At 45.4% G+C, this 14,961-nt stretch overlaps 1 protein-coding gene across 1 annotated transcript in view; it reads left to right on the top strand.

The window, feature by feature from the left end:
• SLCO4A1 (solute carrier organic anion transporter family member 4A1) overlaps positions 1 to 10,486 on the top strand; it is a 52,014-nt gene extending 41,528 nt beyond the window's left edge. The window contains exons 6-13 of the mRNA XM_075011420.1: positions 652 to 806; positions 1,925 to 2,120; positions 2,577 to 2,660; positions 2,830 to 2,974; positions 3,629 to 3,801; positions 4,365 to 4,429; positions 5,522 to 5,670; positions 9,389 to 10,486. Coding sequence (XP_074867521.1) covers positions 652 to 806; positions 1,925 to 2,120; positions 2,577 to 2,660; positions 2,830 to 2,974; positions 3,629 to 3,801; positions 4,365 to 4,429; positions 5,522 to 5,670; positions 9,389 to 9,538 — 1,117 coding nt within the window. The 3' untranslated portion in view covers positions 9,539 to 10,486. The remainder of the gene's footprint in view (positions 1 to 651; positions 807 to 1,924; positions 2,121 to 2,576; positions 2,661 to 2,829; positions 2,975 to 3,628; positions 3,802 to 4,364; positions 4,430 to 5,521; positions 5,671 to 9,388) is intronic.
• The last annotated feature ends 4,475 nt before the right edge of the window (positions 10,487 to 14,961 follow it).

Genomic DNA, 14,961 nt, shown 5'->3' with positions numbered 1-14,961 from the left:
CTGAATTTTGCAGAACTCACCATTTAAATTGCACCCTCACAATTTTTGATTCCACCATTTATGTATGTGCATAAGCCCTAATTCATGCTGTACCTGTGAGATCAATGATTCTCTTTGCAACATCCATTTTACATATGCTGGTCCTTGTTTGCTTAAGTAAGCATCAGCTACGTGCACACAATAGGGGCATTCACAAAGTCAGGGGGAAGTAAGGTGTTCAGTTTGGAATGTGGAGAAATAAGCAAGTGGAGGGGAGAAACACCAAGAAGCCCTTACAACATTGATCAAACTCAGTGGGCAAAGTAAAGATTTTCCACCTCCCAGGAAGGAGGCTGCTACCCAACAATGTTCACCCCACACTTCCCGCCCTAACTTTCTGGATAGGAAGTGGTCCGAAAGGTGTGCTGCCTCTATGATGCCATCACTGAATCAGCATGATGGGAGCAGCATGCTACACTATTTAAAGAGCTGCAGCAGCTGTTTCCTTTCTCATTCTTCCAAGGAAAGGTGGTACAGCCCCACCCTTATGCAAGGATGGGCCTAAGGACCCTGTCTAATCCTGAAGATTCCAAGAGACAATGATGAAGTAAAAGCTCACTACCTTGTGCTATTTCACGTTTGTCTTTTCTGTATCCTTCTTGGACTCCCCAGGTCATTCTTGCTTCTCCTGAAGAATCCCACTTTCATCTTCCTCTGTTTAGCTGGAGCAACGGAGGCCACCCTCATTGCGGGAATGTCCACGTTTGGACCCAAGTTCCTGGAGTCACAGTTTAGTTTAAGTGCCTCTGAAGCTGCTACCTTGTTTGGTAAGAAAACAGATCCTTGGCAGTGCTCCCTTGACAATCTTACATTGTCTAAAATCTCTGGAGCAAGAAAATGATCTCTCTTATCAGTATCAAATGCAATCGAGATGCTCCTGAGGTTCCTTTGCTTATTATGTAAAAAGTATAGCTGTAATCTTCAATATAAATAGCACCATCAAACTCAGACCTGAACACTGTGATTTCAATCAGCCAACTTTAGTGGGAAATGTTTTTCCAGCTTTTCCATGCGTTGGTCCTACCAAACCAACACTGAGGGAGACATTGCTTGTTTGTTTGTTTTTTTTTACTTTCTGGGCACCATCAAGAGAACTGGCAGCAATTGTGTCTAAGTGGCCGTGTCTACACTAGCCCCAAACTTCGAAATGGCCATCTGCTCACAGGAATAAGGGGACTTCAAAGTAGGCAGGGTCCTTTCAAAAAGGAGCCCTGTTGGGATGAGCTGCGCGGCGGCGAGCCGCGCCAATTTCGAAGTGCCGCGGCTGCCCACATGCTAATGAGGCGCTGAATATGTATTTCAGCGCTTCATTAGTAAACTTCGAAATGGCCATTTACATGGCCATTTCGAAGTTTGGGGCTAGTGTAGACATAGCCAGTATTACTCAAATGCAAAAAAGAAGAGCATCTGAGCTGCAGAACCTGTATTATTGGCAATATGCAGCTGGAAAGCACCCAGCTTCTCTCTCTGTCTTAGCGCACAGGCTGAGTTTGCAGACCTGCTGATTAGGGGTTAAAACAGAAAGGGAGAGAGAGGCAGGCTGAGGAACTGGAAACTGAGGAAATGTGATCTGAATTCAGTGGGATACAATAAACATGGAATGCCTTAATGCTGCTCTTGGAGAGTCATTTTTCAGGGCAGAATTGTACTATGTGCAGAAAACATTTCCTTATTTTCCTCAGAACAGGGGCTATGCTTTAAGAGCTGCTATTGAGGGCAAAATGGACATTCTTCTTTTCTTTTCCATAAAATCCTGTAAATTCCCATCCAGCAACAAGCATGGGCCACTGGCCCAGGAGGAGTTAAAATTGTGCTAATTTTGCTGTTTTATTTTTTCAGACAAACAAACTCCTGGATGTTTATGGGCTTGGTTTTTTCCCCCCAGGTTACCTTGTTGTGCCAGCAGGGGGAGTAGGCACATTCCTGGGAGGATTTATCGTGAATAAGCTTAAGCTTCGCTGTTCAGGAATCATCAAGTTGTGTTTACTTTGTACAGTGACTAGTCTTCTGGCTATTTTCATATTTTTCATTCACTGCCCTAACATGCCCATGGCGGGAGTAACGCAGATGTACGAGCAAAGGTAATTACAATTTCCATTCTCCTCAGTCATTTGTTGTGATGGGACAGAAACACAAAGTAAAATTTGTGGGCATGTCTTCACCATCGGTTAGGTCGAGGGGCAGTGATGAGTCCAGCGGAGGTCAATTTATTATGTTTCATATAGATGTGATGAATCAACAACTGAGTACTCTTCCATCAACTCTTGTACTCCACCAGAATGAGAAAGAGTAAGAGGATTCAACAGGAGAGCATCAGCTGTGGATTTATTTATGTAGCTGAAGTTGCATCAGTTGGGTTGCCAGCCCATGGTGCTGTAGACAAAGCCTGTGTCATCAACTTTGAGGCTAATGTTAATGCAATACAGAATAATGTCCTAGCTGCAAGGCCAACCTTGTAGACATGTTCCAAGTGTATGACTATCTTCGCATCCCCTCTCATGTACTCCTGTGCTCTCCTTATCCTCGTATTCCACCAGGTTGCCAGAGGCCCAGTTTTCATCCGAACACCCAGTCGAAAAGGGCCACTTTCCAGCACTCCCTGGTGCCATGAAAATGAGCGAGTGAGTGAGGGTGGGGGAGAGAAAGAAATGGAGGGAGTGGGGAGGGTGGGAGTGGAACAGGGCATAGGAGAAGTGGTGGGGCGAAGATGTACGGTTTTGTTCGGTCAAAGTTGGCAACCTAGACTTCTGACTAATCCACTGTTCTCTTTACCATCTTCCTGGAAAGCAGCTTAAATCTGACAGCAGCATGCAACACGGAATGTGGTTGTCTAAGGGAGACCTACAGTCCAGTCTGCGGAAGTGATAACATCATGTATTACTCTCCCTGCCATGGAGGTTGCAAAAAACGATCAGTCCTCGATAGTGGCAAGAAGGTATGGCGTGAAGGGGATACTAAACTGCTAAAAATACTGAAGTCCAAAGCGGGCTGTAGAGTTCTAAAAAGAACTCACAAAATTAGGTGACTGGGCAACAAAATGGCAAGTGAATTTTAATGTTGATAAATGCAAAGTAAAGCATATTGGGATTCACCATGCGCGATTCTAGTTATGGCTCCAATTATGTTTACAGGTGGGTCCTTGATATGCGTTGAGGATAGGCACCATAAAGTGCAACTTAAAGCAAAACGATGTATAATGAGGAATTTCCCCCCCCATTAAAAAATAATGCAAATAGAGGGGGATAGGGACTGTGCGAGCATAAATTTTGCCTTTGTGACTATTTAAACTTTAATGTACCACTCTTTCCCTGTACCATGCATTCAAAGCCATTTTAAGCAACATTTAAAGAAATGATCCTAACTCAAAGTACATTTTTATCCTCTGTGCAGTATGAGACAGAGGAGAGTAGCAGAGGATGCTGGGAGGATACACTAATTTTCCACTTTCTAAACAACATAATGACTTAAATGCAAGGAATTTTTACATCGTATAAGTGCGAAACAATTTATATCGGAGCGGTTTATCTCGAGGACTGACTGTATAGAAAAGCTGCCTCTTTGGGAAATTTAGTAGCTGTTTGTTCCTCAGGTTTACCATGAATGCAGCTGTATACTGGAGAATGGGTCCACTGATTCTGCTCAGGCGATAGCAGGGAAATGCACTTCCTCCTGCAAAAGAAAGAATCTCCTTCTGTGTTTCACATTTGTTGTGATTTTCTTTACATTTCTCTGCAGTATTCCTGCTCTGACTGCAACTTTACGGTAAGCAGCAAAACCTTCTCTTTGCCATACAAAGCCCCTGTTTCAGTGGGAAGTAACTGAAGATTCTTCATTGTGTCCAGTTGTGAGCACAATCTGAGTGCTTGCATGTAGCTCATTTGTGCCCTTGGGGATGCAGTTAGATATGCAAATACCCAGATTTGCACTCCGTTCCCAGAAGTGTGGCCAGCGGTCCTTCTAATTATTTCCATCCATGAGCGGAATAAATTTTATTATGTGCACCAAGGTATGTGTGGATGGGCACCACCAAAATAAATGTGTAGGTGGCTGTGGGTGCTCTGCTAATCAGCTGGTGGTACCTGAATCCCTCTTGGGTGGTCATCCAAAAACACAAGTTACAGGGAACTCTGGTGTGGATCCAAAAGTTGATGGTTCACATTATGTCCACTAAAAGGGAGAATGAGCCTCATTCTAGCTGAAAAGATCTATCTTTATCACCAGAGTCCATTGGTTGATGGAGATGTGCAGACACTCATCTCTGTGCTGCTGAGAAGCTGCTACTTACTCTATGGCAACATTTTAAATGCTAACTTCGTGCATTCTAGGTGTGTCTCCGACAGACAGAGATCTTTTGCTCTTGGAATCCAGTGGATATTAGTAAGAACTCTAGGTATAGTATGGCAGGAATGTGCCTTTCTTTCCTATTGTATTTATAAAATACTTACCACAGGCATGTCCAGGGACCCAGTACAGACAGTTTAAAGGCAGAAGAATGGGGATATGTGGCTTTGAGGGAAGGATGGCTTCACTCACCTACCTGTGCTATTCAAAAACATTCCATCCTGTTTGCATGTCATTTGCAAGCAGGAAAAAAAAAAGCTCAATTTTCAGCTAGATGATTTGCTGCCAATAGCTCGCCCAGCTCTAGAGAGAACTTAATGCAGAACAGCAAAGCTTCATACAATAGCATTAGCTTCAGTTTAGTAAAGTCAGGCCTCCGAACACCAAAAGTTCCTTCAGATCCTGGTGTGGATGGAAATTTGAAGTCTTACAAGTGTCATATGCTGAAGGGAGATCTCTTGTTTTGCTATACTGGCTGTTGGAGGGAAAATTAAGGGCAGGTCTATGCTTAGGGAGAAATTTGACTTAAGATAGACAATTCCAGCTATGTGAATGGCATAGCTGGGGTTGACATACCTTAGGCTGAATTTCTGCAGCATTCCTACAGAAGGAGAAACTCTCCCATTGACTTCCCTCACTCCTTGCAACCCTATGGAATACCAGGGTCTGCAGGAGAGAGACAAGTGATTGAGTTAATGTGTCGCTATTAGACTTGCTACATTGACCCTCCATAGATCAATCTTTGGAGCATCAATTTCCAGATAAGTGTAGACAATCTCTGAAACTCCCATAACTTGTTTCCAAAGGTGTGAAGAATGGTAGCAGGCAATGGCTTATTCCAATATGAAAATGGGCTGTGTTGTCCCAAGTCCTAGCTAAGTACATAAATTAGTGCTGATTTTGTAGGCTGGGATTTTCAAAGGCGCTGATGGGCATTAGTCATCTAACTTGTGAAATCCCAAAGGGGTTGGGTCCCTAATTCCTCTAGGCTCTTTTGGAAATCCTTACCGTAAAGGTTGCAATGTTAGCTTAGTCACCGCACCTACAAAACCTGCCTCCTTGTTTCCAAAGTGTTTTGGGCTACCTTGAAGATGATAGATAGGTTTTATATGTACTCATGTTCCATTCCGTCGTCATGCAGGAAGCGTTCCTGGTCCTATCGCCTTTGGCTCAATGATTGATCTGTCGTGTCTAGTGTGGCAGAACCAGTGTGGAGAACAAGGGTCTTGCTACGTTTACCAGAACTCTGCCATGAGTCGATACATTCTGGTTTCTGGGGTGGTCTACAAGGTAAGGCTCAGTCACTGTGTCACTTTCACATCTCCTGTGCTTTTTGCTTCATACTGGTTAGATTAGCAGCATCAACTGTAACAGAAGTTTGGAAACTTCTGCTGTGTTGTTCTGACCACAGCACTGTTCCCATCTTCACGCCACTGTTGATGTGAAAACACAGTAACACGTTCATCGCACAATACAAGTATTCCATTTATGATTCACGGTTGAACACATTGTTGGACACCATTGTTCTCTTGACTCCCTGTGACTTTCAAAGCTAAAGATTTGTACTCTAAAATTTTTGCGCCACAAAGGCCATATTTTATTAAAATCACTCACTGGAAGTGGAGTGAAGTCTACAAATGCAGACTGTTAGCTAGAGTGATCAGGCCCCTCTGACTGTGCTGTAAACAAAAGTAAATGGCCATTCTTTGAGCACTGCTGAAAAATGTTGTGAGCAGGCAGAGTTTTCTGTATTTATTAGCCAAAAGCATCATTTTAGTTCAGTCCAAATTGACACGTAGCTGGCAGGCCACAGTAGGAATTAGTGGTTGTAGGGAGAAGGTACGTGTGTCGCCGTGGAATTACACACAGCAACAGGATATAAGCCAGATCCTCAGTGGCTCTAAAGCCATGTAAATCCGGGCTCCAGGTATTTTTTAAGTGACTGAAGCATCCCTCCCAGTTCCCAGTGTTCTGCTGTCCGTCTGCGAGGAGATCAGAGAATCTAGCCACAGCTGCTTGGAGTTCCTTGGCATAAGGAATTTGAAAGTCCACAATCCAGTTATCCCTCTGCGACTCACCAAACTTACCTACATATGACAGTGAGTCCTCCAAAGCCATGGAATTGCCCGTTGGTGTATTCAGGATCTCTCCTGTTGTCAACTTGAGAAGTGTATCATATAATTGTCAAGAACAGGGTGAAAATTAGACCTGCCCCCTGCAAATCCACTCCTTAATTTGGAAACAAATTCTTGCCTCCTCAAAATTTTTGTTTCCAAGATAATCGCACAGTTCTAGCCAGGGTCTTTTTTGCATGCAGGGTTTGATGCTATGCGATAAGTCATGACTGCAACGTTCACATTCACAGCTGAACTTTCCTGAAACTATAGCAGTTTAAATGGAGGGTCTGAGTCAAGTGGTTAGAAGGATGACAGTGGGGGGTTGTAAGTGGTCAGTGTAAGAAGGGCATCCACCCACCTTGGGGGCGAGAACAGTCACGGCACTCTGCTGAAGGTCCACAGCCTTTCTGCAGGGCTGGGCTGCACAGTTTATAAGCCCCGACCCTGGGGCAGGGCGGGTCAATAGCTAATGACCTCAGAGTCCTGAAGCAGGGCTGAGCAAAACAGTTTATAAAGCTTCGCTCTGGGGGAGGGCAGGGCGGCAGTCATTGGGCTCAGCTCCCTTTAACAGGGTGGAGCAGCCCAGCACACCAGGGTCTCCCCTACAGTGGGGAAGAGTGGTAAGCACACCACCATGGCAGTAAGGGCCAGGAGTGGCAAGGGGTGACCTCTCCAGGGGTAAGGGTAGTGGGGCACAGGCCCACCTGCTCCACTGCACCCCGACTTGGAGGCCGTAACAACAGCTCTCGCCAGAAGCCAGGCAGTGGGAATCCAGACCACAACACACCACCATGGGCTGTGGTGGAGCGTCCCCCAGGCCTCTTCCTACCTCCACCTACATCGGTGACTGGTCCCACTCGGAGTCCTCAGGGAGGTCGGGAAAGCAGGCATCCTCCGGGTACATGGCAGCTGGCAAGTCCAGGCACTTGGGCGTCTCCACGTCATTCAGATAGTGGACGGGGGCGGGGGGGGGGCACGGCACAGCGCAGCACAGGATTGTGGGCTCTGGCAGGTCTGAGGGCTCGGGGGTGCTGGCAGCAGGCAGAATCCCAGGCTCATGCCAGTCCTGATCCTCGGAGTAACCAAGAGCAGGGGGAGCCACTGGTGCAGGCAGGTCTGGGCTCTCAGGGTAGCTGGCAGCAGGCAGGTTCACTGTCTCAGGCCGGTCTTCAGCATGTGGGGCTTGCCATAGCCAGAGGGCCCTAGCAGATCTGAGAACTCTGGGTACCAAGCCAAGGGCAGGCTTGGCTGTGGCCCTCCTGTTCGGTCAGGGTGGCTGGCAGGTGGCTCTGGCCAGTCTGGCTGTGTGGCATGGGCCTTTTGGCTCCTGCTTGCGGGAGCCTGGCCAGAAGCCTCCACTCTGCTCAGAGGCTGGCCTTTCAATGAGCCCCATCTCTGGCATTTACGGCCCCGGGTGCTGCTTGCTGTGGGGCAGAGCACAGGTGTTCTGGGCCCTCGCACTGATGTCTCTGAGAAGCCTCCTCTGCCTCAGAATCAGAGGGAGTCCACTGAACCTCACTACAGGGGCCAGGAGTGAAGTTGATACCTAGATCTATTCATCATTGTCAGAGATTGTTTGGTCTGGATGAATCCCCCTGCCTAATGCAAATGGGTGTGATAGTCACCAGACCCCCAGCATAGCACTGCATGGGATGGACAGGATATGGCTATAAACCAGGAATGGGCCACCAAAGATAGCAGGTGGGCCTGCCTCATGAATGTCCCTCATTCACCTCAGTGGCCCACCGCAGCCTGTGTCCCACTAGGGCTTCCTCTGCAGTCCCCACCCTGTCTCCCCCGCCATATGCCCCTCTTGCGCCCTGGGGCACCAGAGTCCCATACTTACTTGGGCCTCCCCCTCCCAGAACTTTTGGAGCACACGGATCGCCTGATTGGAGCTCCATCCCTGCTTCTCCCTCTCCATCTCAGAGCTAAAATGCTGTGAACAGCTGATTCATGGCATTCCAGCTCTTAGACAGACAGGCAGGAGCGCATGATTCACAACTCCTCCAAAAGTGCTAGGAGAGGAAAGAGTAGAAGTGTGGGGCTCCAGTGTCTCTGTGCACAAAGGTGTGTGGGGGAGAGGGACAGTCAGGGGCTCCATGGGCCACCTGCCTCAATGAGTCACATGCAGCCAGTGGGCCACAGATTGCCCATCACTGCTTTAAACAGTGTGCGTAATGATACGAACTTTGGTTCGTAGTAACAGAGAGAAAGGTGTGCTAGCCTATAGACTATGAAGACAAAAAAGCAGTCCAGTGGGTCTTTTAGTGGGTCTGTCCCACGCAAGCTCATCACCTAATACATTATTTTGTTCGTCTTTAAAGTGCCACTGGACTGCTTTTTTACTTTTGTTCATAATTTGTGTCATGCTAAGCACTACTCACATGGTAGCAAGCACGTCTAAAATAAGGCATTAGGGCCTCACCCTAGTGCAGTCTTGCTTCGCTACTTCTGTACATTCAAGGGAGCTATGCAGGTTATTTCGCTGCTCGCTGGGATTTCATGCACTTTCCAACAAAGAAGGCATGCATGCCTGCTCCTTGCCAACCAGAGTCTATTCCGAGAGCCACAGAGGAATAAATTTTCCTGCCATCTCTTCCTTATCTTTATAATCCAGCCAAATTCTCCCACAGGGAGCACCTGCATGTCAAATTGTCTTTATGAATACCCTCATCACATGTTCAAGCTCTTTTTGTCTGGAGCTGGGAAGCAAGGAGGGAGCAACTCAGCTCCTGTTCATCAGCATGGTTCCATAGGCACCAGCAACAACACTGTAGTCGTGATCGCTCTGCTGATTTACATGAGTTGAGGATCTGGCCCAGGGTTTTTAAGTATGTTAGAGTCATGTTGGGTATTAAGAGTAACAGAGGATGTCTTGATGATTACAGGTGGTTGGAACATTCTTTTTTCTCTTGGCCTGTTTCCTTTACACACCACCTCCTGCAGAATCCCAACCAGTGAGTTCAGGTGCATCAGAAAATGGCAACTGTGACCTCCAGGTGAACAAGTCTCCCCTCCAGACCCAAGATGCTGTATAGCCCTGTAAATATTGCAAGGGGACTGTCTCCCAGCCTCCAAAGTACCTTGTTGAGATATTTTTCTATTCTGGTTTTATGAGAATTGTTATTATTGCTTTACACTTTCGTTGTTCCATTTCAAGAAGAGTATTTGGGTTTGTGAAACATTTTCTGAATGGCAGAAATCAGGAGAGGATGTGTACGTTGTTGCTATATGAGTAGAGCCCTGCACGGGTACAAAATTTTTATCTGCATTTGCAAAAAACAATCCATGGACTTCTACCTCTGTGGATCCAGATGCCTGCAGATATAAAGCTGATAGCTGCAAATTTGCAGGGTTCTAGATACAAAGTTTTTATCTGCAGCCATGTCCACAAAATTGAGGCTACAGATACCTGTGTATAAAAAGTGGATATCTGTGGAGCAGCAGGGCTCTGTGTATGAGGATCAGTACATTGATGCCAGACACTTAACTTTGTTTAATCTAAAGAAGGGCTACCCATAGCTGAATAGTAGTAATAAACCTGAACCACACAATAAAAAGCCAGAGTAGCACTGTGAGACCAAATTCTCAGCTGGTTGAAACTGCCTCCATTAACTTCAACTGAGAAGCTGGCCTGTATCACACATATTATAGTCATCACTAGCAAAGCACTTGAGTTCAGACTTGTTAGGTCTGATTAACTTCCTATTTTCACATTAACAATTTGCACTGCAAAGAAGACGGGCACTTCAGCTACAATACGCAAAGGAAGGAACAAAAAGAGATCGTATTTTGTTGCACTAGTACATGCAGCATTGCTTGTCATGCACTGTCATTGATCTGTGTTCAGCTATCGAATATTTGATTACAGTCGTTCGTATTAGTGTGCAATGGAAGACGTGAGATCAGGGATTACCTGGAGAGTTCATCAGTAGGTCACATACAACACAGTGTTGAAACTTGAAAACCACTGGTTATTTTTAATACACTACACAAGCAATTTTCTGTCACCACCTCTGGATTCGCAGTATAGATACAATCCTCTTTTCTTACGTTGTTTTAAGAGGGACACCTTTTTTGTAATGGGCTGTAAAGGCAGATGGACTGTTTGCTGCGCTGGTGCATCAGCTATTGTGCTGGATCGGCACAGAAACATCTAAGATATGGATCTATGCAATGTTTTGTTTGGGCTGCATGATAAAGACATTGTTAAAAAGTACTCAGAAAAATCAGAAATAACTTAATTTTTCTTACACTGCTAGTTTAAAGAGAAACCTAATATAGTGACTGATTTTATTGTATAAAGCTAATGAAAAGATTAAATAGTGGTGTAAATAGCTGTAATGCTGGTGATGTCGTTAGAACCAGATGACACAGATTTGTACCAGATGATGATCTGACCCATTGTCTACAAGTAACTGGGCCAAAATTGCCCCTTAAGTACACCCTGTGGGATTGACCATAAACCACTGGCAAGGACAAGCAATGTATTTGCAGCCTGATTGCCAGATTTATGGGTGCTGGTCTCACCTGTACCCATGAAATCACATGGGTGCCAAGATTATATTATGTGGGTCTTCAAAAGATTGCACTGGTAAAAATGACAAGTCAAAATTCAGCACTTGGATTGAGGCCTCTGTGAAGATGCAGGCCCCTGACATCCTTGCACTGTATAAAACTGTAGCGAATCATTATAGGAAAGCCACTAATGAGCTGTTTCATCAATATTTAATGTTTGCTACAAAATATTTGAAGAGATTCTATAGCTGCTTTGTATATTTTTATATTTATGGTTTTGTAAAAGGTTGAAAAGCTGGTTTTAGTTATGTCTCAAAGAATCAAATGTTTCCAGGCCCAGCCAGCACTATTAAACATGGTCATATTCCAAGCATGAAATTGTGGTGCAGGCTGGAGCTTGGATTCTGAGACCCACCCCTCAGCCCTGCCCACAACTCCAGAGTTTCAACCTGAGCTGCAATTTCAAAGCACTGTCTCTGCAGCAGTTTTTACAGCTGGCAACCTGGACTCAGAGACTTGTTCCCAAAGGCCTTGTGCACCTAACGTGGGAGAGAAGAACTAGTACCTGGAAACACTGTGACAGCTCTGGTATCGTAGCATGGTAGCTATGACTGAACATTGACTTTCCGAAAGGCCATCTCTTTAGCGGAGATAGAAGGCTGCTGAATGATCCCTAGTCAGTGGCTCTGTGTAGTCATGGACACATTGGCACTGCTTGTCTAGAGTAACCCTTCCTCGGTGGTGCATACAGAGCCTTGCAGAGCAGTCCTCTGAAGTGTGGCTTCCCCCACTCTGCTGCTTGACCCCCGTATAGTGTAAACACACTAGTTACACACCCATAGTGATTTAAAGAGCATTACTAGGCCCAAAAAATATTAACCCTGACCACACATGAGTAGTGAATGGTTCTTCATGACCATCAACAGTTTTCTCAGGCATTTGGAAGCATGACAACCACTATCTACCAGAGTCTGCCACTCCAGGACATCACAAACAATAAACCTTTGGGATACAAGCAATAGAACACTGAGTTGCATGAATGTGTAGAACATACTTTGTGTATAATGTATTTATGAGATTAGAAGTGTTTATATATGTCACAGATCCTTTACTAATATTTCTAAAATGAAATTTATTTGAAAGTATTATTTCGAGAGCAAAAATAGTAGTGTTTTATTATGTTGCTGGGGGTTGAAAATCCTTGACTTTAATTCAAAAGCAAAAATAACAGTGTTCCTATTAGGACCACATTTGTATATTAAAAATATGTATGTGCACGTGGTATTTGAAAGGACATTCCTGTGTCTCATACGAAATATTGTGTTTGTATGCGGCCAAAAAATATAAGCACTATTTGCCTGGTACATGGGGTGTCTTGATCAGTTTCCGTTCATTCTGAATGAATGAACTTATCCCTAGCTACAGGATAGTCACGACTGGAAAAGGTGGAGTATAGATACCTGCAGCTCTCAATGAAGCCAACGAGAATTGGGGTGCTCAAGCTACGGCAGGGTACAATGTGTGTGTAGTGCCAGCTAATGCTTGTGGTTGTGATTGAAGTCAGTCCTGTTTCTAGAGGCGTGGGGGTGAGCAGGCGGGGCAGGGAAAGGGGGCTGTTGTCTCAGGTCCAGAGATTCAAAGGAGCTTGGGGCTCCAAGCTGCTGCCACTGGCCGGATACCTTGTAGGGTTGTTCCACACTCTGGGCAGCATGCAAGCCTGGCTGCTCTGGCCTTGCCCCTTCCACCCGAGACCCCCACCTCTTCCAGGAGTACAGAGCTGCCCACCATCACCTTGCCCAGGGGCACGCAGAGGCTGTTGGTGCCCCTGGCTGAGGTTGCAGTGCACCACACCTTTGTATTCTTTTCTTCCTCCTGGAGAAAGCTCACACAAGCAGCAATTAGAAGAGTGGTAGGACTAGGAAATGTGATCCAACACAAATTGAAGACAATGGAAAGCCTTCCATTGACTGACTTGGGCATTGGATCAGGCTCAGGGTAAGCAGACAGCTAAGAAGAGCTATCTGGTTCTGTTTCAGAGAAAGTCCCTTCTTGACACTGGACTTCTACCATCTAATACCTTTGGGAGAAAAAAGGTACACTGTGATACCAGCTCGGATCACTGGACTTTTTCGAAGACCTGCTGTGGTGGCATGGGAATTAGACCTTCTGAACTTCTTTGGGTTCATCTTACGGTACTGAGCTCCAAACACAACTAGGTTTCTACTTGGTACCAATCATTACTAGTCAAGGCAGCAGGTAGATGGACAACAGCAATCCCCCAAAATCACAATGTGCACAGAAACCTAAGAAACCAGGATTTGGTCAAGAATGGGTATAGGAAATAAGAGCCTCTCCTTGGACCTTGGTGGGACAGCAGGAGGAGGGAGAATGTGAGCACATCTAAAAGAAACAGATGGTCAATGTGCTTCTGATTTGAGGAGAGATTTCTCATCTATGCTCAGCCCAGCTGGGACTTATATCATTTTCTTTTCTGTGCTGTGCCAGCCGGAGTGCAATGTTATGTTTAGAAAACAAATAATTTTTCTAATGCATTATTGCATTTTTCTAATGCATTCAAGTGCAGTATTATCAAATATGGGGGGGCAGATCCTCTGCTGTCAGAAGGTGAGAGAGTTCCAGCAGTGACAATGGACCTGTGGCACTTTTTGTTTGCTGGGTCCTGATTCTGCACAAACGGGATGAACTGTCTTGCAAGGGCAAAACAAGAGGTCTCTCTTCATCAAAAGAGAATCCAAGGAACAAGTTTAGGACCTCACTCACACTTGTGTGGACCAACAAGTCAAAGGTAATGGAGTTACTCTGGGTGTCAGAATCCTGTACTCTGTACAAATGGAATTGAGTCTCTGCATGAAATAATATAGATAAAAATCCACCAGGTGTTAAATCACAGGAGGAAGAACTAGTTGTGAAGGGCCAAACAAAGCAGCATGGTTTTGTGACCTGAGACTCAGAAATCCTATGTCCTGTTCCTCCTGTGCCAGCTGGGTAATCTTTGAGCAAGTCACCTCACTGCTTCATCTCTTCATCTTCACACAGCCCACAGTCAACCTGTGGAACTCCTTGCCGGAGGAAGCTGTGAAGGCCAGGACTCTATTAGGGTTTAAAAAAGAGCTCGATAAATTTTTGCAGGTTAGGTCCATAAATGGCTATTAGCCAGGGGTAAAGTATGGTGCCCTAGCCTTCAGTACAAGGGCAGGAGATGGATGGCAGGAGATAAATCACTTGATCATTGTCTTCTGTTCTCCTTCTCTGGGGCACCTGGCATTGGCCACTGTCGGCAGACAGGATACTGGGCTGGATGGACCTTTGGTCTGACCCAGTATGGCCGTTCTTATGTTCTCAGTTTTCTCCTGAGTCAGATTGCCCCAATCTCCTTTGTAAAGTACTTTGAGATCTACTGAAGAAAGGCGCTGGACCATAGCGATAGTAGTAATCATAAGCCTCTTGCATTCCTACATCTTGGAGCATAGCCCATTGACGACCATTCACCAGTGTCCCCTGGCCTAGGCGATGTTTTCCAGTTCAGACCAGGTGTATCCCCTCTTTTTCAAGCTAAGGGATAGCTATAGCTATACTTAGGCATTATTTCACTTTTCTTTTTTAGAAACTTTCAGAAGATTTAAAAAAACTCTTGTTAAATTAAAGCTGTGAATTCTTAATCACTTGGGGGGTATAAAGTAATCCCCCCCCGATAAATTGTTTTAGGGCCCACTTTTGAAATTGGAGCTGTATGCACAGGGCCCTAGGTCTAGGAGGAACTGCACTGACTTCAGTAGTGCTCTGTGCGAATGTAAAGCTCAGCATGCTTTGATTCAACTGAGGAATCCCCCCTTTGTTAAAATTACCACTCGCTTGGTCAGATTTTGGCTTTTGTAGTTCCTCGTGTTCATTTTGATTACAAGGACAAAGAGCAGACTTGTTA

The sequence above is a fragment of the Carettochelys insculpta genome, chromosome 17 (genome assembly GCF_033958435.1).
Source record: "Carettochelys insculpta isolate YL-2023 chromosome 17, ASM3395843v1, whole genome shotgun sequence".
NCBI classification, from domain to species: domain Eukaryota; kingdom Metazoa; phylum Chordata; order Testudines; family Carettochelyidae; genus Carettochelys; species Carettochelys insculpta.
The sequence above is the reverse complement of the archived record's forward strand: the minus strand, read 5'-3'. Positions and strand labels throughout refer to the sequence as shown.